Source organism: Desmodus rotundus, chromosome 13 (genome assembly GCF_022682495.2).
Source record: "Desmodus rotundus isolate HL8 chromosome 13, HLdesRot8A.1, whole genome shotgun sequence".
NCBI lineage: Eukaryota > Metazoa > Chordata > Mammalia > Chiroptera > Phyllostomidae > Desmodus > Desmodus rotundus.
Genome location: NC_071399.1, coordinates 21,946,847 through 21,972,926, shown reverse-complemented (window position 1 = coordinate 21,972,926; position 26,080 = coordinate 21,946,847). Strand labels below are relative to the sequence as shown.

Below are 26,080 nucleotides of genomic sequence, written 5' to 3'. Positions count from 1 at the left end.
CTACCTACCACCTCACAGACCAGAATCCTCCAAGCCCCGCCCCTGCCCTCGCCTCGCCAGCCCCGCCCCTCCCCCCGGCGCTCGGGGCCCAGCGGGGCCTGCGCTACAGCAGTTGTTGCGGGTAGGTGGGTGGGGCGGGGCCGCCTGAGAGAGGCGGGCCCAGGCGGGGGCGTGGCCGGAAGCCTTAAAGTGGCCGGGGCGGCGGGGCGGGCTGTAGAGGCCGCCAGTCGCGGCGATCATCTCCTAGCTTTGGAGCTGATCACAGCGCTGTCACCATGTCGCTGGCGGCTTCGGCGGGCCGGGGCCCGGGAACCGTGTGGTCCCCAACACACGTGCAGGTGACGGTGCTGCAGGCGCGGGGTCTGCGGGCCAAGGGCCCGGGGGGCACAAGCGATGCGTACGCTGTGATCCAGGTGGGCAAGGAGAAGTACGCCACCTCGGTGTCAGAGCGCAGCCTGGGTGCGCCGGTGTGGCGGGAGGAGGCCACCTTCGAGCTGCCGCCGCTGCTGTCCTCCGGGGCTGCGCCCGCCGCCGCCGTCACCCTGCAACTGACCGTGCTGCACCGCGCGCTGCTCGGCCTGGACAAGTTCCTGGGCCGCGCCGAGGTGGACCTGCGGGAGCTGCATCAAAACCAGGGTCGCAGGAAGACGCAGTGAGTGCGGGCCGCGGGAGAGGACCCGGAGCAGAGGCGTGGGCAGTGCGGGGTGGCCTGGGCGCTTAGATCCGTTTAGAGTGATCGGGCCGTCACGGCGCTGCTGTCTCAGGGAGGCGGACAGAGAGAAACCGTTCAAAAGAGATCCCTTCCTGGAGCAATAGTAGTTGGTATTTTCCCCTAGCTTCAACTTCTTCGGCTGTCCCGCCCCAGCTCTCCTAGTTTGTGGGCTCTGAAAGCTGGGAGGGGTACCTGGGGCGATTTTGAATCGGCAAGACCTCGCTCAGCGTCTGGAACTTAGTAAGCACTGCATGAATTTTTGATGAATTGAAAATACATGCGGGCTGACGAATTCCTGTTGTTAGTGTGGGTAATGTGTATATTTATTTTTAAAAAATTTTAAATGTTGTCCAAGTACAGTTGTCTCCATTTTCCCCTCACTACCCTCCCACCCCACGCATTCCCACCTCCCCCCCTCGATCCTTGCCCCCCTTTAGCTTTGTCCATGTGTCCATTAAACATGTTCCTTGATAACCCTTCCCCTCCCCCCCATAATCCAGTAGTGTGTGTATTTGATATATGCATTAATTATGTGGAAAGCTTCCTAGGTATTTTACTGTACTTGGCCACGGCACAGAGAGGATTAACTGGGGGAGTGAAACCCACTGACACCCCCGGCTCTAGAGGCTCATCCAGGGACGGAACAGGGGTATTACAGTGTGGGGCCGGTGGAGGTGAGGGCGGGGAATGGGGAGTGCAAGTTGCCCGGTGATGGCTATCTCCCACCCCCACCTCACCAGGGCCTAAAGGATTTGTGAAGAGAATTTGGCCCTCCCTTCCCCCCTCTCCTCCCCAAAGAATGCTAGAACAGTTTGGTCTTAACCTTCAGATCGAAAAATATTAACCCTGTTTGCCTGGGCTCCAAATTAGTTTGGATTTCCCAGTGATGTCTGGAGCCAGGCTCTGCCCTTGGCCAAGCTCAGCTGGGAGGTAGGCATTGTTTTTCTTTGGAGTTTGTCAAGTTCTGTCCCTAGCCCTGCTCCCACCAGATGGCTGCTCACCTGTAGCTCCCAGCCAAGGGTATCTCTCTCCTGCAGAGAAAGCTGGGCAAAACCCAGTTCACTCCAACATTTTACTCAGTTATTTGTTCTCTTTCCCAGGTGTTTGGAACGGAACATTTGGTTATGCAGCTAGTGTACCAAAAGCTGTTCTCACTTTCTTGACTACTTGCTGGACCTTACATATGCAAGCCAGGATTGTTACCACCTCGCCCCTACAGTTTATGAAGCACGTTGATTCACATTTTGTGTTTTAGATATAAACAGTATTTTAACTCTCCCTTGTGAAGGATACGGGAAAAGCCAGAGGGTTTGAAGTTACCAGACTCCATTTTCTGTAGGGTGGGTCCAATTTCAGCATCCATGCTTGCAAATACCATATCTGATTCGCTTATTTGGCCAAAGATGAATAGGCATTTCTGAACTCAAATCAGATAAAAACAGAGAGCCTTGAGGTGAGGATGGATGGGGTATCTTCTTGGCATCAACTTACAAGCCATAAGGTGAGCAGTGTCTTTGCTGAGGAGGGGCTGAAGCTATGCTCATTTTTCATTTTATTAAATGACATCTGGGGCCTTGGGTTGGCTTCCTTTCCAGCTTCAACTGGGCGCCATTAGCAGTCCTTCGTTTGGTCCCAACCCACGATGTGTGGATGTTATCATCAGTCTCTACCATCTGTTTTTTATGGGAACATTTTATTCCCGTGAAAGACAGAGTGCATCTCCCTGCCAGAGAAGGGGACTCCAGATTCCCCTGTCTGGTGCCCACTCTGGTCCTGACTCATTGTTGGGCTTCAGGCTGCTTGGTCTCTCAACACCCAGGTTTCCCTATTTATGAATGGAGCTTGTTGCCCGACTTAATTAATGTTTGTAAGCTGTTTCTGGGTTCCTGGGTTAATATAGATTTTAAAAGTTCTGTTACTGCTTTGTGAGGAAAGCAACCCTCCTTAAGCTCCCTGTTTCAGGAAGGGTTTAGTCTTTGCATCTTCATTTTCATTTTCTCCAATGTAATCCTAAACCTAGATGGTCGCTTCTATATTATATGAGCTGATTACCACTTAGTCACAATATCAGGTTGTAGGAAATGGTGCTTAGTGAATGGGTTTTTTTTTTTTTTAATAATTGCAAATGAAGGCTTCTTTGCTTCTGTAGTAGGAGGTGAAACTACAAGCTTTCCACCTGTCACTTCCTGGGACTTTCCAAGGTGCTGGGGGAACCCGGTTAGACAAATTGTCTGAGGCCAGGGTACATCACCCGGGCCCTCAAGAGAGCTGAGATCTGGAGAATGAGAGGCGGAATTTTAACAAACTGGTTCGGCTAGGAAGTAATTTGAGCTAGTTATTAATGGTTTGACTCCCCTCACACACTGAAAACCAGAAATAAAACAAAAGCTCATGCCATGGCTGGTGTGGCTGAGAGGACTGAGTACCAGCCTATGAACCAAAGGGATGCTGGTTTGATTCCCAGTCAGGGCACAAGCCTGGGTTTCGGGCCAAGTCCCCAGTTGGCGGTGTGCTAGAGGCAACCACACACATTGATGTTTCTCTCCCTCTCTTTCTCTCACCCTTCTCCTCTCTCTAAAAATAAATAAATAAAATCTTTAAACAAAACAAAACAAAAGCCCATATCTTTGTCTATAGGTTCGTGTATGAGTGCGTGTTCATCTCCAGCAAAGGAGATTGCTGCTATAGAGTTTGACTTTCATTGTGGGTCGAGAAGCTGCAACTCAAGGCATTTAGAGCTGACTGTGCTCATGTCCGCATTTGTTATCTTGATAAGCCCTCATCTATCCTATCTTCAGAGTCAAGAGGTATGCTCTTTATAATTACTCAGATTCTGTAGACCTTGATTTTAGTGTGATGACACACATTTTAAAAGCACCGAACAGGGCAGACCTACGGGATAGGGTGCATTTAATAGGGAAGAGTGCACAGCCCCTTACTTAAGAAATAGGGATGAATGCGTTTGACACTCACACGTATCTGTTAAAGACCTGGGGCCCCAGCTGGGAATCAGTTAAGTCTCCAAGGTTCATAAAACGGTCATAAGACAGACATGCATCTGCGAGGCAGAATCAGGTGACTGACAGGTAGGGTTCTTTGCTCAGTTCTCTAGTCTCACGTGGTTTGGATTCTAGATGGATTAAAAAAAAACTTTTTAGGATAGAAGAGCAACAAAACTTGGGGAAATTATCTGTTGAAGATAGATTAAAACAAATATTCAGGCTGGTGACTGAAAGGCCATTGTGTAACTATCGTGACACTCAATCCTGGAATAGTCTTCCAGATGTGAAGAGAGTGAGTGAGTGGTGGAGAGTCATTTTCCTATATCTGCTTAGGCTTTGAGAGGGAATTTGGTTGTATAGGAAAGGATTTGGGTATTTATAAAGGTTAACTATTTTTGAAGAACTGTAAGTGTTGAAAGATGCTGTAATAAGTTGCCAAAGGAAATTTGGGTTATTAAAGAGAAATAAGGGCTAGAGAGCTGTTTTTCGGGGAGAGTTGGAGGCAGGGAAATGACTTAGAAGACCGTAGAGATGTATGATTCACAAATCATAAATAGTATATGTGCTTATACCTTTAGGTTTCCTGAGCACACTCTTAAGCTTTTCATAATAGAATGGAACATTTGAGCAACATTGGAAAGGCTTTCCTTTCTTGGGATTCCCCTTAAAGATAATATTGGGCCTTACTGGAAATCCTCCTACCTCTCACCCAGTCACAGTCCCTTCCCACTCCAGCGTAGGAAACTGATAGCCCAAAGCCCAAGAGCATCTCTGTCCGCTCTGGGATAAACCCTGACCTGCTTATGGCCATGGAGTGAAGTGACTAAGAAGGGGGAAGTTACCTCAGAGTCATTTTTCTGGTGCTATTTAAAGATGTTCCCTTGTGTTTTTCATGGTATTATTTGATTATAATTTTATTTGTAAGACATTCGGTTAGCATGGGGCAAGTTTTAACTGATTGTTCCCCCTTGTCCTTAAAGTTTATCCATACTTTCATAAATATTTTTTTAACACCTACTATGTGCCAGGTACTGGGTATACAGTGTAAACAACGGTGACCAAAACAAATGCAATTCCTGCTTTTGGGAAGCTCAGAGCCTTGGGCGGCTGGTGGTGGTGGTGGAGGGTAGAGACATTAAACAAATGAAAAGCGAACACATAAATAAATCATCATGCATTATGGTAAGTACTGTGTAGGAAGAGAGCAGGCTCTCATAAGAGAAAAGAGCGGGAAGGACATGGTTTAAAGATCACAGATAGCCTCTCTGAGCAAAGACCTCAAGAATAAGGAGGAATTTTTCTAGTGATGAGTAGAGGAAGGAGGGCTGATGGGGGCAGAAGAGTGCAGTTTGTGCAAAGGCCCTGCAGTAGCTAGAGAGACTGTGTAGATCGAGGCTGAAGAGGAAGCCAGGGCTTTACTGAAGAACAGTGGGAAGCCAGTGAGTATTAAAAGCATAGGGGTGGTGTAATCAACTTCGTCAAAGATTGCCATGGCTGTTGGATGGAGAATGGATTTGCAACAGGCCTACTTGAAATCGAATAAACAAAATGGGGGGCCACTGCAGTAATCCAGGGGACCAATGTTGGTGGCTTGGATTAGGGTGATGGCTGTGGAGATGGACAGAGGTGGGTGGATTTCAGAGAGATTCTGGAGGCTCAGTTGGCTTGGCTTGTGATGGATTGGATGTGGGTGGGGGTGAGTGAGAGGAAGCGATAAGAATGAACAAATGAAATGAGGAGAGCTTGCTGTCGAAAATGAACCAGGAAGTGACGGCTGCTTTCTTTTCCCAACAGTCGTTGCAATAAGGTGAGGTCACCATCACAAAGACAGTTTTGGGCAGTGACACCTGTGAGTTGAGTTGAGTCTGCTGCTGGAGTGCATTAGTAGGAAACACTATTAAACCTAGGGCGTGTATATGTGTGTCTACAAGTATTTACAGTATTCATACAGGCCGAGTCTTTGTTTTGTAATAGTGTTGCTCATGTTTTACTGGTGTGTTCCAACACCGCTGATGAAGTCACTACTTCAAGGAATATAGGACTAAGAAAAGGGAAAAATAGGAAAAGTGAACCTGTAAATGGAAAACAAAACTCTGGAGGCATGTAAGTCAGCCGCTTAAATGTTTTTCACATTAGGGAATGTAAGTGTACAAGAGCTCTGTGCCTTTTCCCTTTGACTTAAACTTCCTTTTGGCTACAAAGACTTCTATTGTATTTCTATAACTGCCATCAGTGGGAAGGTTTTTATAAATAGCATCTGTTGTTTTAATTGTAGTTATTAACTAAAAAATGTTGTAATTACCTTAAAAGCAATACATGTGCTGATTAAAATGTCATCAGCTCAAACATATTTGTTGATATCACTCTTCTTCCTCTTTAACAATAATCGTAGATCTATTAAAATACTTACATTTTAATTGCCATTCGTCCTAGAAAACTGTTCTTCTCACCCTATACTTTTGGAGGGACATTAGCTCTGGTTTAGCTCCAGAAGGATTAGGAAACCCTAACCCAAGTGGAGAGAGTGATGGCGGGTCATTTTAGGCCTTATCTTCATCTCAGAGCAGTTCCCTGGGTGGCCTCTGTTTCTGGGTCTGGTATAGATCTCTCAATTCCCAGGCCTTTGAAGTCCAACAAGATCAACAGTGAGACCCTTGTACTGGCCTCTGAAGAAAGTAAGCCCGCTGCCAGGATTATTTTTCTTGGGAAAAACTTGGCAAGTGTGTTCTGCTCCCCTTCAGGTGGCCTGGGTCAGACCTGATGCCCCAGCTGGCCCCGGCGGAGACCAAGCCTGACTTTCACCTGCTTCTCCCTTGGTCAGAGACCACTTTGGTCTTGTTTTTTGCTCTGTGACCCGTCGAGGAGCTCACGGTCTCGGAGAGTGAGGGCGTGTGTGTGTGTGTCTTTGGAGTTCCTCAGGCACGGGCAGGTGGCCGTGTGCCTAAGCGGACATGGAGAACTGTTAAGTCTTACATTTAGTCCGGTGGATTGAAGACTGGAGGTGCCCGAAGTGTGAGGTTGAAGCTCTGCTTTGGCAGTTCCCCTGTTTGTGCTCTTGCCGAGCATTGAAGAAGCAGGCTGCCTTCTGCAGCTTGTTGGCTAATGATGCTTTGGGCAAAGGAGCCACTTTTAGTCACTAATGAGAAAAGAAATTCCTTTCCTTCAGGGAGAAGTCTGTAGATAATCTGTTAGGGGAAAAAAAAAATCACGTGCTAGTCTCCAGGGTGCCCCTGAGGGACACATTTAGGAATGTGCCTGTGGAGAGAGAAAAGGCAGTGGTAATTAAGTGTCTTTTCCTGAATGCCGGCCTCTGGATGGAGAAGAGGGAAAGCATTTATAAGAAATCCCCGAAAAATGTTTCTAGAGGTGTGGCTGCTCTGCACACTTCACTTTTAAAAATGAGTACTCTTATTAACATGGACATGGCTAACCTGGGTAGAACAATTAAGGCTTCCAGAAAGTTTAGTTTGAAAAGGCCTCTTGTGATCAGGAAGAAGGGTGTCCTGTGTGCAGAGACCAGCAGTAGGCTGGGTGCTGGGATATTTCTTCAAGGGTGTGGCCCACCACAGCACCAGTCCTGCGGGGTTTTCCTTTTACACCGATGGAACTTTTCTTCTTCTTTCTTGAAGATTTTATTTATTTATTTTGGGAGAGAGGGGAAGGAGAGAGAGAGGGAAAGAAACATCAATTTGTGGTTGCCTCTCGTCAGCCCCCTAACGGGGACCTGGCCCACAACCCAGGCATGTGCCCTGACTGGGAATCAAACCTGTGGCCCTTTGGTTCACAGGCCTGCGCTCAGTCCACTGAGCCACACCAGCCAGAGCTGATGGCACTTTTCATTTTCACTAATCATTGGTTGTGAAAACAGGATTGCTCTTGGTGTGAGTACCATCCCCCACCCCCACCCCGGCTCCTTGGGACTGACTTACCTTGATTGCAAGATAAGTCATAAATTTATCTGCTTCCTTGCTAGGAATTCTCGTAGAAAGGAGTGTGTGAATCTGTTTGTGGGGTAGAGTGTAGGCTGAGTGTTTTTTGATGTCTGTCATGCTGAAGTTTGTTTCTTTTTGTCCTGGTCAAAAGATGGTGCACCAAAACATTGCATTTTCTTTTTCCATCCTTACAATCTCTTTGCATGAGTGATAAAGGACCCTGCGGTTGCCATGACACTGTTCAGACCAAATAGAACACATCAGTGGCATTTACATGTGGGCTGGAGGTGAAATATCCGATTGGATGGTAGAATATTAACATTTGTGGCTTTTTGAGATATGATCAGGTAAAAAAAAAGGTCAGTAAATGATTGCAAGGGTGGACTTACATGGCTAAAAGTGAGCTAATTTTTCTAATTCTCAGAGAATCTTGAAATGCTGTTGCTTGCTATTCCCTTTAGTCTTTACATACAAGGAGTTTAGTATTGCTTTCAACTTAGAAAACATGTCTCGAACCTTGTACTTCAGTGAATTATGCCATCTTGTCATGTCTCTGACATCGTGTGGAAGCCCTCTGTTTCATGTCTGTCCTGCTATGTGGAAACCCTGAGGACCATTAATTAAATCTCTTGGTAAGTTACAGAAAATATACACCGATCATGGTATTTTTAAAATCCCTTTATGCTTTTCAATTTTGGAAATCGTGTAACACAAACTCATTTTGTAATTGAGTCTTTTCTCACCCCCATCAAACGCAAGTTGTTGTTAGTTAATGGATGTTTGGATGCCTAGTCAATCAGAACTGTAGGAATCTCCAATTCCCTTTGGAGAGCCGTCTGAACGGGTAAACTGGGGCATGTACGCACTTCACAGAAAGTCGCGCAGTCGTTACAAATGATGGGCGTGGAGACTTCAAGACAGTGAAGTCTGTAACGTGCTGCGAACAAAATCGCACGTGTACTTTGGCTACAACGAAGCAATAATTATAGCTAGCACCTACCAAGTGCTTACTAATACCAGGCACTGTTCTGAGCACTTTACGTGTGTGAAGCCATTTAATCCTCACATCCTCATGAGGTGGGCGTGTTTTACCCTGTTTCAGAGGAGGAGCCTGAGCCGCAGAGAGGTCATGTGACTTGCCTGAACTCTCTCAGCTGGTGACTGTTAAAATTCGCAGGAAAAAGACTTCAAGAAAATATGTTAAAAGGTGATGGTTGGATTGGCATGAGTGTGAGTCAGTTTTTTTTTTTTTTAATTAAAATGTTTCTATAACCTGTTTTGATTACTTCCTAACAGAATGTCGGTAGAGCAAATAATATAGAAAGGACCGAAATAATTTTCAACCTGTTTTTTCTGTTACCTCTCCTGTACCATGTCACTTACCAACTTTTAGGATTGAGTTTGATGGCTACAGATAGCCTTTCATTGCTGCTAGAATGGCTAAAATGAGGGTAAAGAAAGATCTATTTGCTGCTGTTGTGATTTACCAGTTCTTCCAAGCAGTTGACAGTGGGCAGAGGGGAAGGCCCTCCTGGGCAGGGGAGTTGGCTGGGCGGTAATTCTGTGTTCAGAGTTAGGTAATGATGACCAGCCACTTTGGTCAATGACAAAACTGGTCAAACTACTTAGCTTCTGCAAGGTACACACCACACATGTTTTATGGGTCACAAACATCTCTGTCCCTGTTTGCTGTGCGTTGCTTCTAGGCTCCCAGGAGCAGAGTCTGGACGTTTTACCCATCACTCTTTCGGAACCCTCACAGATGTCCACAGCGGCTAACCCCACCTGATTTTCAGCCTTAGTTTTATTCCCTGGGGAAGCCAATTAAGGAACTGCTTTTTCACATTTCTTCATCGAAGAAAGATGAATGTGTCCTCTGTCTTAAAACACCACGTCAGGTGCTGTTTTGCCCTTCCTGCTTCTTCCCTGACCTGGGGCCATAATCCCTTGGGTCGTGATGCGCAGGCACAATGCTTGGCTATGGTGGAGGTGACGCATGCTGCAAGTCACGGGTGAGATTTTGCAGAGGAAAGGGACCAGGCAGCCCACTACTGGCCCTCGAGTCCCAGCTGGACCCATAGACGAGGCTCCCGTGAAATTAAACAAGCACATTAAAATGTTGAACTAACTCGTGAGCTGCGCTGCGTGCAGTCTTCCTTTGCCTTGCCTTTTTTGTGTCCAGTCCAAGGGTACAGTATTAGTTTATTCTGCTGGATCCCTAAGTAGGTGGTTCCTATAGGCCCTTGGGGTTTAAACTAGCTGCCGACCACCGATATTTGTGTGTGAGTTCTCATCTGTGATGAAATGATAGAATCCTTTCATGTGCAATTATTTTCGCACGCTTCAGAGGTAGAGAGGAAAGGAGCAGTTGTGCCAATGCTGCAGACACTTTGTGGCAACATTCGTAAGCTCACTCTCTACCCGCCCCCCCCCAGCCCCTACCCCCAGGAGTTAAGTTTTTTAGGGCAGAATCTGGCCTCTTCGTTTTTGTGTTTTCAGTGCCTGGCATGTAAAACCATCATTTCTCTGAGTGTGTCCTCAGGAATGTTTTGAAGGAAAGACATGCTTGCCTCATCTGCAGAAAGATTAGTTTTGAGACATACCAGTCAGTCCTTCACAAGTGCAGTCCCCTGCCCGTGCCTCTCATTTCCCCAGAGCAGGAGTTGCCCCGCCCCCCCGCGCCCCCCGCGCCCCCACCCTCCCACCCTCCCACCCCCCAACCCCCCCCCCCCCCCCCCCCCGCCGCATTCCGACAGAAGGCCCCTGGGATCCACTTTCCGTGGGTTTGAGAAACAGCACGTTCTGAGGCAGATCAGCCCTGAGAATTGGGCATGGTTGGGTGGTTTTAACTGTTCACAAAATGGCCACTGCAAAGCCCAGGTGACTGGACAATGCAGATCTGGGCAGTAGCTCCCAGCTCGGCCGCTGGGGATGATGGGGTGGGGGTCCGGTGTCCCGCGTCCTGCCTCTTTTCCTTCCTCTACCCAGTTCATTCTTCTTCACGTTTCCCACTGCTCTTAATAAGGCTTCTTTTTGAAAGTGTAGACTTAAGTGAAGTTTTCTATACCATTTTTGTATGATTTGAATTTTTGCCCTATGTCTGTTGTTACTTAAAACATATAGTTTATGTAAGTTTTCTGTCACTTCCTATGTATTCAGGGATCCTTTTAAGTTTTGAAGAACTGGATTTTAATTATAAGTAAAAATTATTGTTTGCTATGGAAGGGATCATTTGACATTTTTTGATAGGTTGCAGGGTTTTCCCAGGAAGGGGCTTGAAAATAAACTTGCTACGTTGGGATTATGGCTTTCTGTCTATTTTCTGCCCTTTGGACTAGGAACCCATCCCTGATTTCTGAGATAATGCAAGCTTTCTGGGCCTGTGTGAAAGGTAATGCTGAACACACCCACACTGACATGCTCTGTGGCCATGCTTTAATATTTATGAACTACTGCAAGGTGCTGGAATTAAGTGACCTTAAAAGCAAATGAGCCCTGACCTGTGTGGCTCAATGGGTTGGGCATCGTTCCGCAGAGCAAAAGGTCACCAGTTGGATACCCGGTCAGGGCACATGCCTGGGTTGTGGGTTTGTCCCCATTCGGGACGTGTAGGAGAGGCAGCCCATGGTGTTTCTCACACTGGTGTTTCTCTCCCTCTCTTTCTCTCTCCCTCCCTCCCCTTCTCTCTAAAAATAAATTAATAAAATCTTTTTAAAAAGCAAATGAACAGAAACACTTAAAATTGAATTGATGTTTTAAATATTTAAACCCAGTTCCATGTTCTGGGTTGGGACATGGTTTGGGATTCCATAAGGTGATTTAAGGATCATGCCTTTCACTGTTGTTATCAAATTATACGTGTGTAATATCTCTTGGATAATATTGATGGTAGAAGAAACAATTCCCGTCTTCCCCTCTAGCTTTAATAAGCCCAGCACAGGGTTGGCTTTAGCTCAAGCTGTTACTTCTTGATGGCAGATACTAATAAACCCAGCATAGATATTTAAAAAATTTTGCGCATTTGCATGGGATGCTTACCTGCCTCTGATTCTGTCTGCCTTTCACCTCCTTAAATAGCCCAATGGCTGTTCTTGGCTACCTGGTATTTGGTTTGTTTGTGAAAATGAGCAGACTGGACCAGTTGGTGAGGGGCCTGTTCACACCTTCTGAAGGTGTTGGAAATTTCCAAAACAAATCCCACTTTAGTGCCTGGGGATTGAACCTGTGCATCAAATGATAATAGGCCCTCAGGGAGGATTCTAGAGTTGGCCAGAGATTTGCTCAAAGTAAACAGACTTCGGCACTGATATTTTTGGAAAGGCCAGCCTGGTCCCCAGAACTGCCAAGTGTTCTTTGAAGGTCTGTCCTGTCTCCTCATGCCCTGGGTGGGAGGTGAAGCTCTCTGCCGTGGCTGCTGTGGTCATCGGAGCCCTCGCGTTCAGCTTCCAGCCACTTCCGCTTTTCAAGGTGTCTATGACTGGTATTTACAAAAGTTAGCCACCGGCCATCACCCAGGCTACCATTTAGCACGTGAGTGTCAGAAGAGAAAAGTACAAATAACCCTCTCAACACCTGAGTCAGAAATATGCGAAGACTCCAGGCCAGGCCCTGGAGAATGCACTGGAAAGACACAGGCCGGCAGGGGCCAGGTAGTTTGACAGGGCGGCACCTCCCCCTCCCTCTGCAGCTGTGGACTGTGGTTCCAAAAAGCACAAACGCGAGATTTCTCCTCAAGGTCCAAAATCATAGCTCACCTCATTTTCTCAGATCTTGCCTGTATGTTGATAACGCAGGTTAAGTTCTCTTGATGGCTTTGTACACTGGGCTTTATGAAAGCTTATGATTTAGAATCGACAGCAAACTACGGGGAGTTTTTCCCCTTTCTACTCTTATCTTAGGATGTCTAACTTAGAAGCAGAAATGTTCCTTAAAAAGAGTTTAAACTTGAGCCCTCCTTTCTGTGTGTTGCTGCGAGAAGGTGGCCCATCGAAGATAAGTTAGGAAAGAGTGCAAAGCAGGAGTCTTGGTGTGGCGTGCGGGACAGGTGGGAGCTCTGAGGAGCAGAGCTGATTCAGAACCCACTGTGCCCCTCAGCACTCGTGACACCTTGTACCGGTTACCTCACTTGCAGGCCTCTATCTTGTTATCTGTAAAATGGGTAGAATATTCTGTTTTAGAGATAAAGAGATGTCATTCTTATGAGACTGAACCGAGGATGTTTCTCCCTGTGTGCATGCCAGGTATGCTGCAGGTGCCACTTAAGTGTTAGATTTCTACTTCCCTCTGCCCCCTTCCTTTAAGTGTAGGGCGAGCTGCCTTAGCGGGGTCAGTGATCTGCCCTGCGAGCAAGGCAGGCTGAACGTGAAAGAGGAAATTGTGCTCGTTTGGGCAAAACCCTCATTTCCTTAAAGCCCATGGCCCTCCGCTCTTAACTGGGTCACTGAAAAGAAAGTCAGATCGTGGGTTCTCAGTTTGCGAAGGTGGCCCTGGGGCTGGCTGTCAGGAGGTCATGCACTTGGAGCTGTTTGTTCTGTCGAGGATGCTACTCACATTCTTGCAGATTCACCAGCTGGAAAATGCCGAGGGGAGATCTCGGGCTTTCAGTGCAGTTGAAGTGACGAATCATTTGCCATATCTTGAAGTAGTTTGCAAGTGACCAAAAGCAATACTTGAGTAATGTTTGAAATACTCCCCCTTTTTTCCCCTGATTATTAAGCTAGGGAAGAATGCGTCCTCTCAATTTTTCTTTAAAAAAAATTGTGGTAAACAAATTACACATACATAACAAAATGTACCACTTTAACCATTTTTAGGTGTACAGTTTTGTGCTATTAGACACATCCACATTGTTGTGCAACCGTCCCCACCACCTGTCTCCAAAACTTTCTTATTTTCCGCGACTGAAGCAATATCCCCATTAAACACTAACTCCCCATTCACTCCTTCCTCCAGCTCTTGTGACCACCATTCCCCTTTCTGTCTCTTTGCATTTGACTACTCTGGTTGCCTCATATAAATAGAATCTATATATATTTTCACTATGTCTTATATTTTCCATTACCCTCTGGCAGGGGCCTTTGTACAAACTCTTGCTTTTCTCTGAGATTTACTTGTAAATTTGCATTCTACCTTCTTAACTATTTGTGTACGATCTTTGCATTTTCACCCCCTTGAAGGAAAATACCAGTCATAGGACATGATTTGATGGAATGTTTATTTATTTTATTTTTAGGCATAATGCTACTAAATTAAGATATTAGGTGATGATATGCCGAGTTCAGAGTCAGATCCTCTCTTTGCCTAGTGGATGGTGCCTCAAAAGTAAAACTACAAGTTCTTTCTTCATCCCTCACCCCAGCCGTGACTCCCCAAAGAAGAGAACGTAAGAATGTGTTTGTGTAAGAGGTTGGTTATTGCAGAGAGGAAAGGCCAGTTAGTGGGGTTCGTGATCATTGTTTTAGGCTCTTCAGCCCTAAGGTAACCTCTCCATCTTTCTCCTTGTAGGTGGTACACCTTGAAATCCAAGCCAGGCAAGAAGGATAAAGAGCGAGGAGAAATTGAGGTTGACATCCAGTTTATGAGGAACAACATGACCGCCAGCATGTTTGACCTTTCTGTGAAGGACAAGTCTCGGAGTCCGTTTGGGAAACTGAAGGACAAGATGAAGGGGAAGAATAAGGACAGTGCCTCAGACACCGCGTCAGCCATTGTCCCTAGCACATCACCCTCAGTCGACAGTGATGATGAGTCACCTTTGAAAGACAAGAAAAAGAAGTCAAAGCTTAAGACCTTGTTTTCCAAGTCTAATTTGCAGAAAACGCCACTTTCCCAGTCCATGTCTGTCCTGCCTACTTCAAAGTCAGACAAAGTGCTGCTTCGCCCTGGAGACTTTCAGTCCCGGTGGGAGGGTGACGACCAGGACGAGTCCTCCTCTGCCTCGGACAGTGAGTTTCCTCCTCCTCCTTACTGGGCATCTCTCCGTCAGCTTAGCTTACTTTGCTTTGAGGGAGAACGAACAAACAAATCTTAAGAGGAAGATTTCAGTCCAGCTTCTCAGTTACTAAAATGACCATGGTGGGGATGGGGATGGTGGTGGCGACGACGACGGATTTTCTCTGTTAGGAAGCCTTCTCTGTTTCCTAGTCCTCTGGTTTCTAAGAATGTATAGATTCCTTTTCCAAAATGTCTGACTTCATAACTGATGTACATTAGTTCAAGCTTCTAGAACTGACAGAACGAGTGTATCCAGGGTGGTTTGTTTTTTTCTTTAAATTAAAGGTGAACCCATAGAACATTACTGATATTTCATTAATTCATCAGGTATTTACTGAACTCCTATTTTAGACTTAAACGTCATGGGACGCATCCCTGGCGAAAGCTGAGGAATCCAGCTCCCTGAACTCTGAATTAACTGTGTGTTTTGAACTGCAGTTTCAGTGGTCAAATTCCCACCGTTGGCCAGATCCTGCTGCTCTACCAAGAGTGCTGCCCCTTCCGTTGGTTAAATGCAGGGTTTCTCAGCTTCAGCACTACTCACAGTTTGGCCCAGATGATTCTTTGTTGGGGGAGGGGGGGCTGTCCCATGTATTGTGTGATCTCTGGGAGCCTCCCCGGGCTCTGTGTGCTAGATGCCAGTGGACACCCCCACATAGTTGTGACAACGAAAAAGGTATTCAGACACGGACAAGTTCCACCCCTTCCCCCCAAGTTTTGAACCACTCGTTTAACTGACTCCCGTTTTTCTTTGTTTTTCTTCCCACAGTCATGCCTCACAAGAGAACAGGAAGTGCGGATCCCAAGCAGCTGAACCAGATCAACTTCAGCCTGCCCAAGAAGGAAGGGCTCTCCTTTCTTGGCGGCCTGCGGTCTAAGAACGACTCCCTTTCCCGCTCTAATGTCTGTATCAACGGGAACCATGTTTACGTGGAGCAGCCGGAAGGCAAGAATGAGACCAAGGACAGCACCTCTTCTTCCTCCCCATCCCCGCAGGGCTTCAGGAAGAAGCATTTGTTCTCGTCTACAGAAAATCTGGCTCCCCGGTCTTGGAAGGAACCTGGGGAAGGGGGTGCAGTGTCCTCTGACAAGCGGCTCTCGGAGTCTTCCACAAAGAACTCTCCGAAATCCATGACCCTGCCGTCCTCCTGGCTTCCAGTCAGCGGGGACATTCGGGAAAACACAGCTCCAGCGAAATCTGAGGCTGTGAAAGAAACCAAAGAGAGCAAGAAGCAGGAGAACAGGAAGTCCTCTCTGCTTTCTCTGGTAACGGGAAAGAAGGATGTGGCGAAGGGCAGTGAAGGCGAAAGCCCTGCTGCCCCCCCGGGGAAGGAGAAGGAAGGCATGCTTCGGGAGGACGGGCCAGGGCCTGTTGAAGGCCTTGTGAAGAGACCCGAAGAGGACACAACGGCCATTATCTCTGGACGGGGAAAGTCCCTGAACCCCTTTGAAGAAGTGCAGATCACAGAACCGGAAGCTGACCCAGGGCCCAAGTCTGACCCGACACCACCTGTGACCTCTGCCAGGGCTCCCCAGACCAAAGCTGTGAAGCCTCGGTGAGTCTTGGCCCTTCTCGCGTGATCGTCAGACCCAGGGGAAGGCCACGGGGCTTAGCAGATTCTGAGGGGTGGGTGCACGCGGGAAATGCCAGGTTTTGGTTGCAGTGTGTGTAGGACCTGTGTTTGAGTCTCACGCGTCTGCTGTTGAGGCTGGTGTTATCTTTCCTCCTTCCACTGTAGCACTGGTTTGCTGTCATCAGGGATGCTCGGTCCACTCTCGAGCGTGCATGTGACAGTTCTCTGTGTTTACTCTGCGTCTTGTTGCAAGAGCCTGAGTGAGCCTCGGGGTTCTGCTTTTCAGCATGACTCACATTCCTCACAGAGTTCCTGTGGTCTGGAGTGGGAGAGGCGTGTTTTTGAGATTCCGCTTGCTGTGATTTCACAGGGACACGCACAGATGCACACAGAGACTGTTGCTCGTCAAAATCTGTGCGTGCTTCTTGTGGCGCATCTTTTACTGCTTTGAATCGTTTAGATGCTTTTTGTGTATCACCAAAGGAAACGAGGCTGTCACTTTACCTGGGCCTTTCTGCGGAGAGCCCACCGTGTCGCAGATATGCGTGGTGATAACAAGTGTCCCTTTTGCATATTAAGTAGTGTTGTGTTCCTTTTTTAACTTATTAAGGTACTGCCCCGAGTGTAACAATAAGTTCTCCCCTTTGAATGACTGTATTTTTACATGTTTTCCGCCTCTCCTGCAGCATCTGCAACTGACCTGCAGATTTTATCTTGTCCTTTTTGCAGACTGGAAGTGTCTCCAGAGGTTCAACCCACAGCCAGGCTTCCTTCTTCCCCCGGCTCTCCTCCCTTTCTTTCTGCTCTCCCTTCCAGTTCTGGTCAGACACCTGTCCCTTCCCAACTGGGGCTCGAGTCAGAGACGCAGTCCTCAGAATCTCCTTCTGTCTTCTCTGTTTTCTCAGCTCCTCCTCTAGCAGCTCCCATTTCCACATCCACTCCCATTGAAAGCTGGCCTTCCATCGGCCAGGGCCGGGCTGGTTCTGAAGAACCACCTCTGCTCCGTAAAGCAGAGTTGCGAGAGGCGAACTTAACACAAGTTCCACATGCTGTTTCTCATACCCTGGGATCACGTCCCAAACAGCCCCCCGTTCCCAGGCATCAAGGGTCAGAAGAGTCTCCAGTGGGGAGGGCCAGCAAGATAGACACGGGGAAGAACACGAGTGGTGATGACTTCGAGAAGTCTCTCCTGACGCAGCCTGAAGTGGGGCAACGAGAAGAACTTGTGCGGTTTCCCCCCCACAGACAGCAAGACTATGTCCCTTCATCCGACGGGGCCCGAGAAGTAACAGTTGCCCTCTCGGTGAGGAGTGGCAGGAAGGAAAGCCCAGCTCGGGAGCCTCCGATGCGGCCAAACGCAGACTTAGAGGGTTGGTCTGGGTCTTCTGAGGAGAACACAGTTAGGGATGGTGGAGTGACTTCCGCAGTCAAACCAGCAGTGCCTCCTCTTCAAACGGGAGAACCGGTCCCCTCACTTGACTCTGTGAGTCGGAGACGTGAAGAGATGGGGCTGAATGTTGATGAGGGCTGGAAAAAAATCAAGAAGCACGTGTCGTTTTCTGAGCAGCTCTTTACAGAGGAGGAGGTGGAGAAGTCCCCTGGACTGGTGGAGGAGGAGAGAAGTAACGCCCAGGAGCTGAGGTGTGAAGGGGCTGCCCCCGGCAATGTGTCTGACAGAGAGCCACCCCACGCAGAAGACTCCGAGGGGGAACTTGGGACTGAACCCAGGTCGCTGAATTCCGGTGTGCCAGGTGCCATGGCTGATCACCTTCCCCTCCCCTCGCATGAGAAGAGTGTCTCAGAAGGCCCAGTGTGTGACCCAAGCCCAGGGGAAGACATTCCACTTTTTAGGACTGAGGAAGACGATACTCTCATGGCTCAAAATCAGAGCAAAGCCAGTGACCATGAGGGTCTACTGTCTGATCCCATGGGTGACCTTCAGTCTGCCTCAGGTGTTAACTCTCCAGTCACAGCCGATTTGGACTTAACCCTTCCTTCCATTCCTGAAGTCGCGTCAGATGATGAAAGAGTCGATGAGGGGGAAGATGACAGAGAGACAGCAAAGGTGGCGCCTCTGGGAGTGGGAGCTTGGTCTTCGAGCGCCTTGCCTGCCCACCCCGAGAAGGTGCCGAGTGGCGCTGCAGCTGAGTTGGCAGCGCCCACAGACAGCCTGCATGACCTCAGGTCGAAAGCACCCGAAGCATCTGTTAGGGCTTCTTCAGAGCAGAGTGCAGCTTCAGGAATTCCTAAACCATATCTTGGCAGGAGCTCCCGCTTGGATACACAGCTGCCAGGCCCTGGCGATGGCGAGGAGGAAAAACCCATGGGAAGTGGGAGGCTGAGGCAGCCTCCTGACTCGGCCCTGGAATCTGCTATCTCCAGCCCCTCCTTTTCCCAGCCCTCTGCTGCCACACACTCTTGCCCTAGCTATCCGCACTCTGACACTCACCCCACCAGTACAGCAGAATCTCAAATAAAAGCAACAGCAGAGGGCCTCCCTGGTAAAGTGGAAAATTCTGGCAAGAGGAAGCCGCTTCTTCAGGCCTGGGTCTCACCCTCGGAGACACATCCAGTCTCAGCTGGAACTGGGTCAGCCAAGCACAGGTGAGAGTTGGGGCAGATTGTCTTCATACATGTGAGCAGTGTCCCTCGTTGCCTTTTGCCTGTGGAGGTTCTGGCTTTCTAACTGCACGGATGCCCTAAGGGGGCACCCACCTGTTTTGCTGGCAGGGCCTGTGTTAAAAGGGTTCTCTTCGTTGGTGGGAATACCTCAAGAGCCGTCTTGCTATAAACTCCTGTGTTTGTAGCAAGAATGTAGTGGTAGCCTTCAAAAATAGTTTAGGAATGATTCTGCACAGTCAGACTTGGGTCCCTCAAATAGCATAGATATACTACGACTAGTGTCTTAAAAGTGTCCGAAACCAACTGACATTGAGTGGTGGCACCAAGCAGCGTTTTAAAGCTTCCTTTTTGCACCACTCATTGTGAAGCTGGCATGTTTGTTCTGAACTCTTTCTTTACTCTACTGCTGAGGAACAGAAGGCTTTGCAAGGACGCCCACAGTGGAGTGCTAGGCTGCAGCTGCCTCCCCAAATAGGAGATTGGCTTTAGTGTTCTCCTGACATTGATAACAAGGACGAGGGGCTTGGGAGAATGTCAGCAGCACACCTGGCTCGAGGGGTGTGCTCTGCTGGCTTGCCTATGGCTGCCCGCTGCCAACTGCTTTCATTTCCTCAGGGACGTTGGCGTGTGTTAGACGGGAGATGAGAACAGAGCATCTCACCACTCTCCGCCCTTGTCTCCCTGGCTGGCTGCCATCTTTGAGATGCGCAGTGTCTCAGTTTGCGGTTACAGAAAGGTCTAAGGATCCTTTCTCCCTTGTCTTTAGACTTCATCCTGTGAAGCCAATGAACACAACAGCCCCCAAGACTGCTACCTCTAGCTTGGGAGCTGCCACTATCATCAGTGAGAACTTGATCAACGAAGCCATAATGAAGGTACGTCTTCTCCAAGAAATGGGCATGTTAATTAGGGATCTGAAAAAAAATCCGTATCTAGGATCACCACTATATACAGCTCCTCGGGCAGTAGGTAGCACCAGGAGAGACTTGGTCGTACATCTCCTGTCTTTGGATAATCTTTGGAAGCCCCTGCACCTGCCACTGAGAAATTACTTTTCCCTTATGGTTATTTGGTTATTGTCAAATTTGTTGTGTCTCAAGCAACATAATTGACATCAGCACTTCTCTGTAATGAGAAGAAAATGTCGTGTACCCTCAGGCCCATTCAAATGAGATGTTTTCATTGTCCTGTATCCTTTTTTATCTTTTGACAAGGACATAAAATTCTTATAGTTGTCATCATTGCATAGATATATGCAACTTTTGTAACTTTATTCCGAAATAATTTCAAATTTTAAAACAGTTGCAAAGAATAGTACAAAGAAGTCCTGTGTACCTCTCATCCCAATTCACCACTGGTAACACTTTACCCGATTTGCTTTTGCATTCTCCCCACCCCCGCTTTGTTCTCTTTTTGTATATTTATGGTTTTGTTCCTGAACCATTTGAGAGTAAGTGGCTTATATCATGCCTCTCTTACCCCTAAATACTTCAGTGTGGATAAATGCCCTAAGATCGGGACATTTATCAAAATCAAGAAATTTAACATTAATGTGATACTCTTTTATCATTTATAGTCTATATTTCAGTTTCACCAATTGTCCCATTAATGTCCTTTTTAGGGTAATTTTCCCCTCCAGTCCAGGATCCAATCCAGGATCACTCATTATGTGTAGTTTTTCTAGCCTTCTTTGTTCTGGAATAGTTCCTCGGCCTTTTTTATCTTTCAAGACATTTCCATCTTTGAAGAGCGTAGGTCAGTTGTTTGTAGAATTTGCCTGAGTCTGGATTTGTCTGGTGTTTCCTCATGGTTTGGTTGAGGTTACACATTCTTGGCAGGAATTAACTGTAGAAATAACGGATCCTTCGCAGTGTATTGCATAAACAGGCACATCGTATCAGTTTGTACCAGACATGGAAGTGTTAGCTCTGCAATTGATTTCTTTTTATAAATTTTTATTTATTAATTTGAGAGAGAGAGAGAGACATGGATTTCTTGTTGCACTTATTTATCCCTCCATTGGTGGATCCTCATATGTGCCGTGACCAGAGATTGAACCTGCAACCTTGGCGAGTCGAGACGACACCCTAACCAGCTGAGCCACCCTGCCAGGGCAGTGCTAATTCTGATGACTTAGTTTAGGTGGTGTCCACCCAGGTTCTCAAGTGTAAAGGTGCTAATTTTCCCTTTACAGTTAATAAGAAATTTGTGGGGAATTAATTTCAGACTATATAAACATCCTATTCCTCATCAACCTTTGATTTACAGGTTTTAGTATCTGTTGATGGATATGGTAGATGCAAAATGATATTTCCAGCTTCATCAGCTGCATGGAAACACTCTTCAGTTCTTTTTCACTTAATGGTATATTGTAACCTTTTTTACATGTTGCTACTTAATTATTCTTGAAATGGTTATACCAATACTCACTTGACCATTTCCCTATTATTGGACATTTAGGTTGTTTTATGTTTTAAAATTAAATGTATTGAGATAACATTGGTTAATAACATTACTTAAATTTCAGCTGTACAGCTTTACAATATGTTTTCTGTTTTGCAAGATGAGTAATACCACAGTGAACAATTTCTTGCATAGAACTTTTTTTCTTCCTTTACATTATTTCCTTAAGCTCAATTTCCTGGAAGAGTATTGCTTGATTAGAGGCTCTCTTCTCTTTAAAAAGTGTGGGCTAACATTAAAACAAAACAAAACAAAAAAACTCTCTGCAAAAACAAAATCAACCTCCCCGATGATTTCTCCTTTGGGTGTCTTCATCCTGCCCTTCCTGGTACCAAGATCGGAAGGATTCAGAACCCTGCCTTGTGGCAGACCTCTGGTCTTTGACTCATTGTCAGATGGTCTGGAGGAGAAGGATTTCCTGAGTGACTGGTGACCATTAGTGTGCAAGGTTGTGTTGTGTTTGAAATATGTGGAGAGGAATTACCTAAATGACCACTGGGGACTGTAGTCGGTAAAAATGAAGTTTATTTCTATAAAGGGCATCTAGAAGCTTCATTCAGTCATAGATTTTACAGTCCCATGGACTCCAGGACATCAAAGAGTTTTTGTGTTTTTAAAGTAAAGCTTTTTGCTCATGTCTCCTTTCCTCCTGCAAGTATGTTGAAAGCGTTGGGTGGTCGTTAATGCCTCTGAGCAGGCTGTGCCTATGCCACCAGGAGCTGGGCTGAAGTTTCACTAAAAGCTGGAGATCTGAGTTTCAGGTAAAGAAAAGAGGTCGAGTAGTAATAATGAATTGTGGCTGGAAAGAAGTTAGCATCTTCTAGCCATCTTGCCTTATCCCCAAACTACCCGCTGCAGCCAGAGCTGTGTACCTACTGTGTTTTAGCCCTGGCCTAAACATGTACCGTAACTTGAGCAGCTCAGCTTGGCTGGGCTCTGTGATAGCGTAGAAGAGGCAGCGCTTGTCTTTTGGAGTTAACAATATTTACCAGGAAATTGAGTGAAAGAACAGCATGAAGGTGATGAAAACTAAAGTCATTTAGTGGCTTCCCATGCCCTCTTCCTTTTACTGTGGAATGCAGCTTGGCTCCAAAGAGAAACAACACCTAACTTTCAGGAAGTGAGCCAGAAAGACCCTTGGCTCCCAATTTATTTACTCTTCAAAGCTTGTTTAATCAGGGGCTTATCTCCTGGCCCCGATGAGAAAATAACTTACTTAAAACGAAGGCAATTGCTGCTTGGTTTGCTCATGATTTGTAAGCCTGGCTGATGCCCCTCTGCCTGCCTGCAGCAAAGCTCTTGGTCCTGGACCATACCTAGTAAATACTCGGAGTAAATATGGAAAGTTTCCCGGAGACTGCTGTTGGCTGGCCATATATTAGATAGATGCCTTTGCACTGAGGCAAAAACAATACTTACGAAAAGGATTACTCTTTGGAATGTTGCAAAGTAAGACAGAGGATAGAGAAAGAAATTGCATAGTTACAGCTATGAAAAGCTAGCTGAATCATTACTATATTGCATGGGTGGGAGGTATTTTTCTCAGGTCCTCCATCTGTTATAGATGACTTATAACTAGGGGTATATTATTTACTCAGGTGGCTTTGACACTTCCATTTAAAAACAATACAGCCAACTACATCTGAAAATCATCTGTCCCATGGAAAAAGTTGGACACCCTTTGAATGTATGTCATTATTGTTACAACTGTGCGGGAAAAAATCCAATGTGAAAATCCTGGGGGGGCATATGCGGCACTGGGCACTGTTGTTTCCCGAGCTAATGGGCATTTTCTTTGCATCTCTTTCTATTCGTGGCCATTGCTCACTTTCTGTAATGCTGAATCGTTTATAATTTTTAAAACCATCACATTGCTAGAATCTTCTAATGGTTTCAAAGTCCTGCATACTTTCCCCTTTGGATTACAGAATCTAAACCGAATAGCTGTTTGACAGTTTGTATGAAATACCTTAAGTGTATGCCTTTTTAATCCTATGCATTTATCTTAAGGAGATGTTTAGAGATATGACCAAAGATTTATGTTAATAAATATTAATTAAAATGTTATTATATAATTGTGAAGATTGAAAGCCTAAATACCCAGCGAGAGGGATGGTTAAAATATAATGGAATTTTAAGCATCCATTACAAAAGCAATTTTTGCTAAAATTTAGTGATGGGAAAAGACTCACAAAATAAAAAGTTAAAGAAGCTATAAAACTATATTTTGTGTGATGTTAAAGTTGTAAAACATACCACAAAGAAACCAAGGGAAAATAAGAAAGAGACCCAAATGTTATGTGTTGGAGTTATAGGTAATAATTTTTTTCCTCTTCTGTATTTGAGATTTCCAATGATTAACAAATATTCCTTTTATAATTAAAACCAAAATCCTGTTTTCCTGGGAAGGAGATTACATGTGTGATTCATCTCCAAGGCCTGGTCCAGATGTCACTCCGTCTTTGAAGCTTGTCCCGATCACCTGTGTAGCAGTGGTTTCTTGTTCGTCCAGCTCCCAGAGCACGTTCTACCTCCCTGAACTCCAAAGTCCTGAGCCTCGGGTTACAGTCCCTGAGCCCCGGTTTTGTATTTCTCTTAGATATTTAGACTTCTTTGCTGACTTTATCTCTTCTTTTCCCCCTTCTTCTCCAAAGAAATACACCCCCTCGGACCCTGCTTTTGCTTATGCACAGCTAACGCACGATGAGCTGATCCAGTTGGTCCTCAAACAGAAAGAAACAATAAGCAAGAAAGAGTTCCAGGTTCGTGAGCTGGAGGACTACATCGACAACCTGCTAGTCAGGGTCATGGAAGAAACCCCCAACATCCTCCGAGTTCCCGCTCAGGTCGGCAAAAAGGCAGGAAAGATGTGAAAGGCCGGTGCACGACACGGAGACTTTTCTGCGTGTTTGTTTCCACCTCCTCCCGAGGTCAAGGACTCTGTGTGCCTGATCACTAGCACACAGGCCCCACGTCCCCATCTCCCTTGCATGTCATCTGGCAAGAGTCAGTCCGACCGCCGGGAGCCCGGTTAATTATTACAATGAATCTCTTACTGTACATTCCCAGGGTGTTATTTCTAAATGCCACCGTGCCTTATGTTGTGAATACTTCACGTCTGGCCCAGAGACATGGTCATGAGATCGGATCCTGGCCCAGAGAGTCACGTGGTGCCAGGGGTGTCAGTGTATTTTCTACACTGGGGCTTCCTTTCTTCGATGTCGAGATTCCAAAATATGTATCCCCCAGCCATTAATGCTTGGGGTGAAATGAGAAGGTGCTGTGTTACACATCCTTTCTTGGCTGTTGAGTAGCTCAGGTATGGCTTTTTGGCTGCAGATGCTGAATTTTGATACCACGTCAACCTCACAGGCTTCGTAGACTTGGTCTTGATTGGACTAGAGCAGAGGAGTGCAGGGAAAGCCTTTGAGCGTGCCTTGTAGATTTGGAACAAGTTGCCTTTTCTAAACATCAGCTTCCACTACTTTCTAGCCTTACAGTGTGCTCTGTGTAGGGCCACGGGCCCTGGAGGAGTGTAATAGCAGGAGGGGAATGAGAGAGTCACTTTGCACTCAGTGAGGGGGAGTTGGTCCAAGTCCTCGCATGATTGCAGGGTCCCTGCTGGCTAGCATGGCCTAGTCAGTGCCTTGATAAGGGGTTGGGTGACCCAAGCACTTACTGAACCGGCTCCACCAGGTTTGGAATGGTTCTAGTAGGATTCCTGTGGCCTTTCCCCTTTGCCTTAGCTTCCCGGTTTCCTAGGCAGCTCTTCCTGGCATTTCTCTCTCTTGTTATAAAATTGTGAAGAGCAAGAAGATGATATTTATTTTGGGATTGATGCATTTTAAAAACTAGATTAATACACATATTTTTTAAAATTAGGACACTTGCCCTCTTCTTAATATGCCAGCTCAGTTTCTTCAGATAGTTTCATTGTTAGTAACCTAATTTTGGAATTAGAAGGTTTCCGTATTACTCCTTTTTTTCTCCTGGGTACGACGGAATCTCATCAGATCTTGACCTCTCCCTGGGGCAGGAATATCACGGGCCAGTGGGGTGGGCAAGGGTGGCAGTACTAGCAAGTATTAAACTGGGAGTCTCTTCTTCGTATGTTCTCGTTATATTGAGGTTAAGAGTCAAGATTGTTGGCAGTAGAATTTCTTTTCAAAATCATGTTTGCTTCAACCTTAGTGATATTGGAGCACTTTAATCTGAAGGATGATACTATAACTTGATTTATCTAGTTAGCTTTTAATTATCTATAACTATTTTATTTAATTCATTCCTACAGTACTGGGGACCATTGTAAACTTCTCAGATGACTTGTATTTTTGTAGTGCTATGAAACTTATTTGTAGTGCTATGAAACCCCTACAGAGAGAACTGTATATTCACTTGAATTCTGAAAATGTACATGTATATATGTGTTCTGCAACATGTTTTTTACTGGACATAAATGTGTTTTGACTGTGATCACCCAAGTGCACTGGGGGGCAGGTGTGCTCTGAATGGGTTCTCCTTCGAAGAGCTGGCCTGGAGACCTGCGCTGTTCAGCGGGGCGGCTGGGTTTGGAGGTTGCTGCTAGGACCTCGGGTGTGGACCTCGGTCAGTGTGTGAGAGGGACGTCTGGGTGGAGGAGCGAATTCCTGTGCTCTAAAACGCCACTTGGGAACTCTGGAGAATGAAGGACAATTTACTTCAATTTACTTCAAGTGGTTTTCTACCACTGCTGGGGGAAAAAAATTCAATTTATAGTATTCCTGTATATCTCAAAGTAGCTAG

The 26,080-nt window shown here is 46.4% G+C and overlaps 1 protein-coding gene across 2 annotated transcripts; it reads left to right on the top strand.

Moving 5' to 3' along the window:
• Positions 1-204: 204 nt before the first annotated feature.
• On the top strand, positions 205-25,520 carry RAB11FIP1 (RAB11 family interacting protein 1). 2 transcript variants are annotated; one of them, XM_024562722.4, is made up of 6 exons: positions 205-652; positions 14,151-14,590; positions 15,409-16,195; positions 16,943-18,817; positions 19,602-19,710; positions 23,953-25,520. In XM_024562722.4, exons 1-6 carry the CDS (start codon positions 276-278, stop codon positions 24,169-24,171), a joined length of 3,807 nt encoding a protein of 1,268 aa, XP_024418490.2. In that variant the 5' UTR covers positions 205-275; the 3' UTR covers positions 24,172-25,520. The 2 variants fall into 2 exon arrangements, with proteins under 2 accessions (XP_024418490.2, XP_024418491.2); XM_024562723.4 differs by lacking the exon at positions 16,943-18,817.
• The last annotated feature ends 560 nt before the right edge of the window (positions 25,521-26,080 follow it).

Coding starts and splice junctions, on each gene's coding strand:
- RAB11FIP1 (XM_024562722.4), top strand. CDS start 276: ATGTCGCTGGCGGCTTCGGCGGGCCGGGGCCCGGGAACCGTGTGGTCC. Junction 653..14,150: donor CAGGGTCGCAGGAAGACGCA/GTGAGTGCGGGC, acceptor TTCTCCTTGTAG/GTGGTACACCTTGAAATCCA. Junction 18,818..19,601: donor ACTGGGTCAGCCAAGCACAG/GTGAGAGTTGGG, acceptor CCTTGTCTTTAG/ACTTCATCCTGTGAAGCCAA.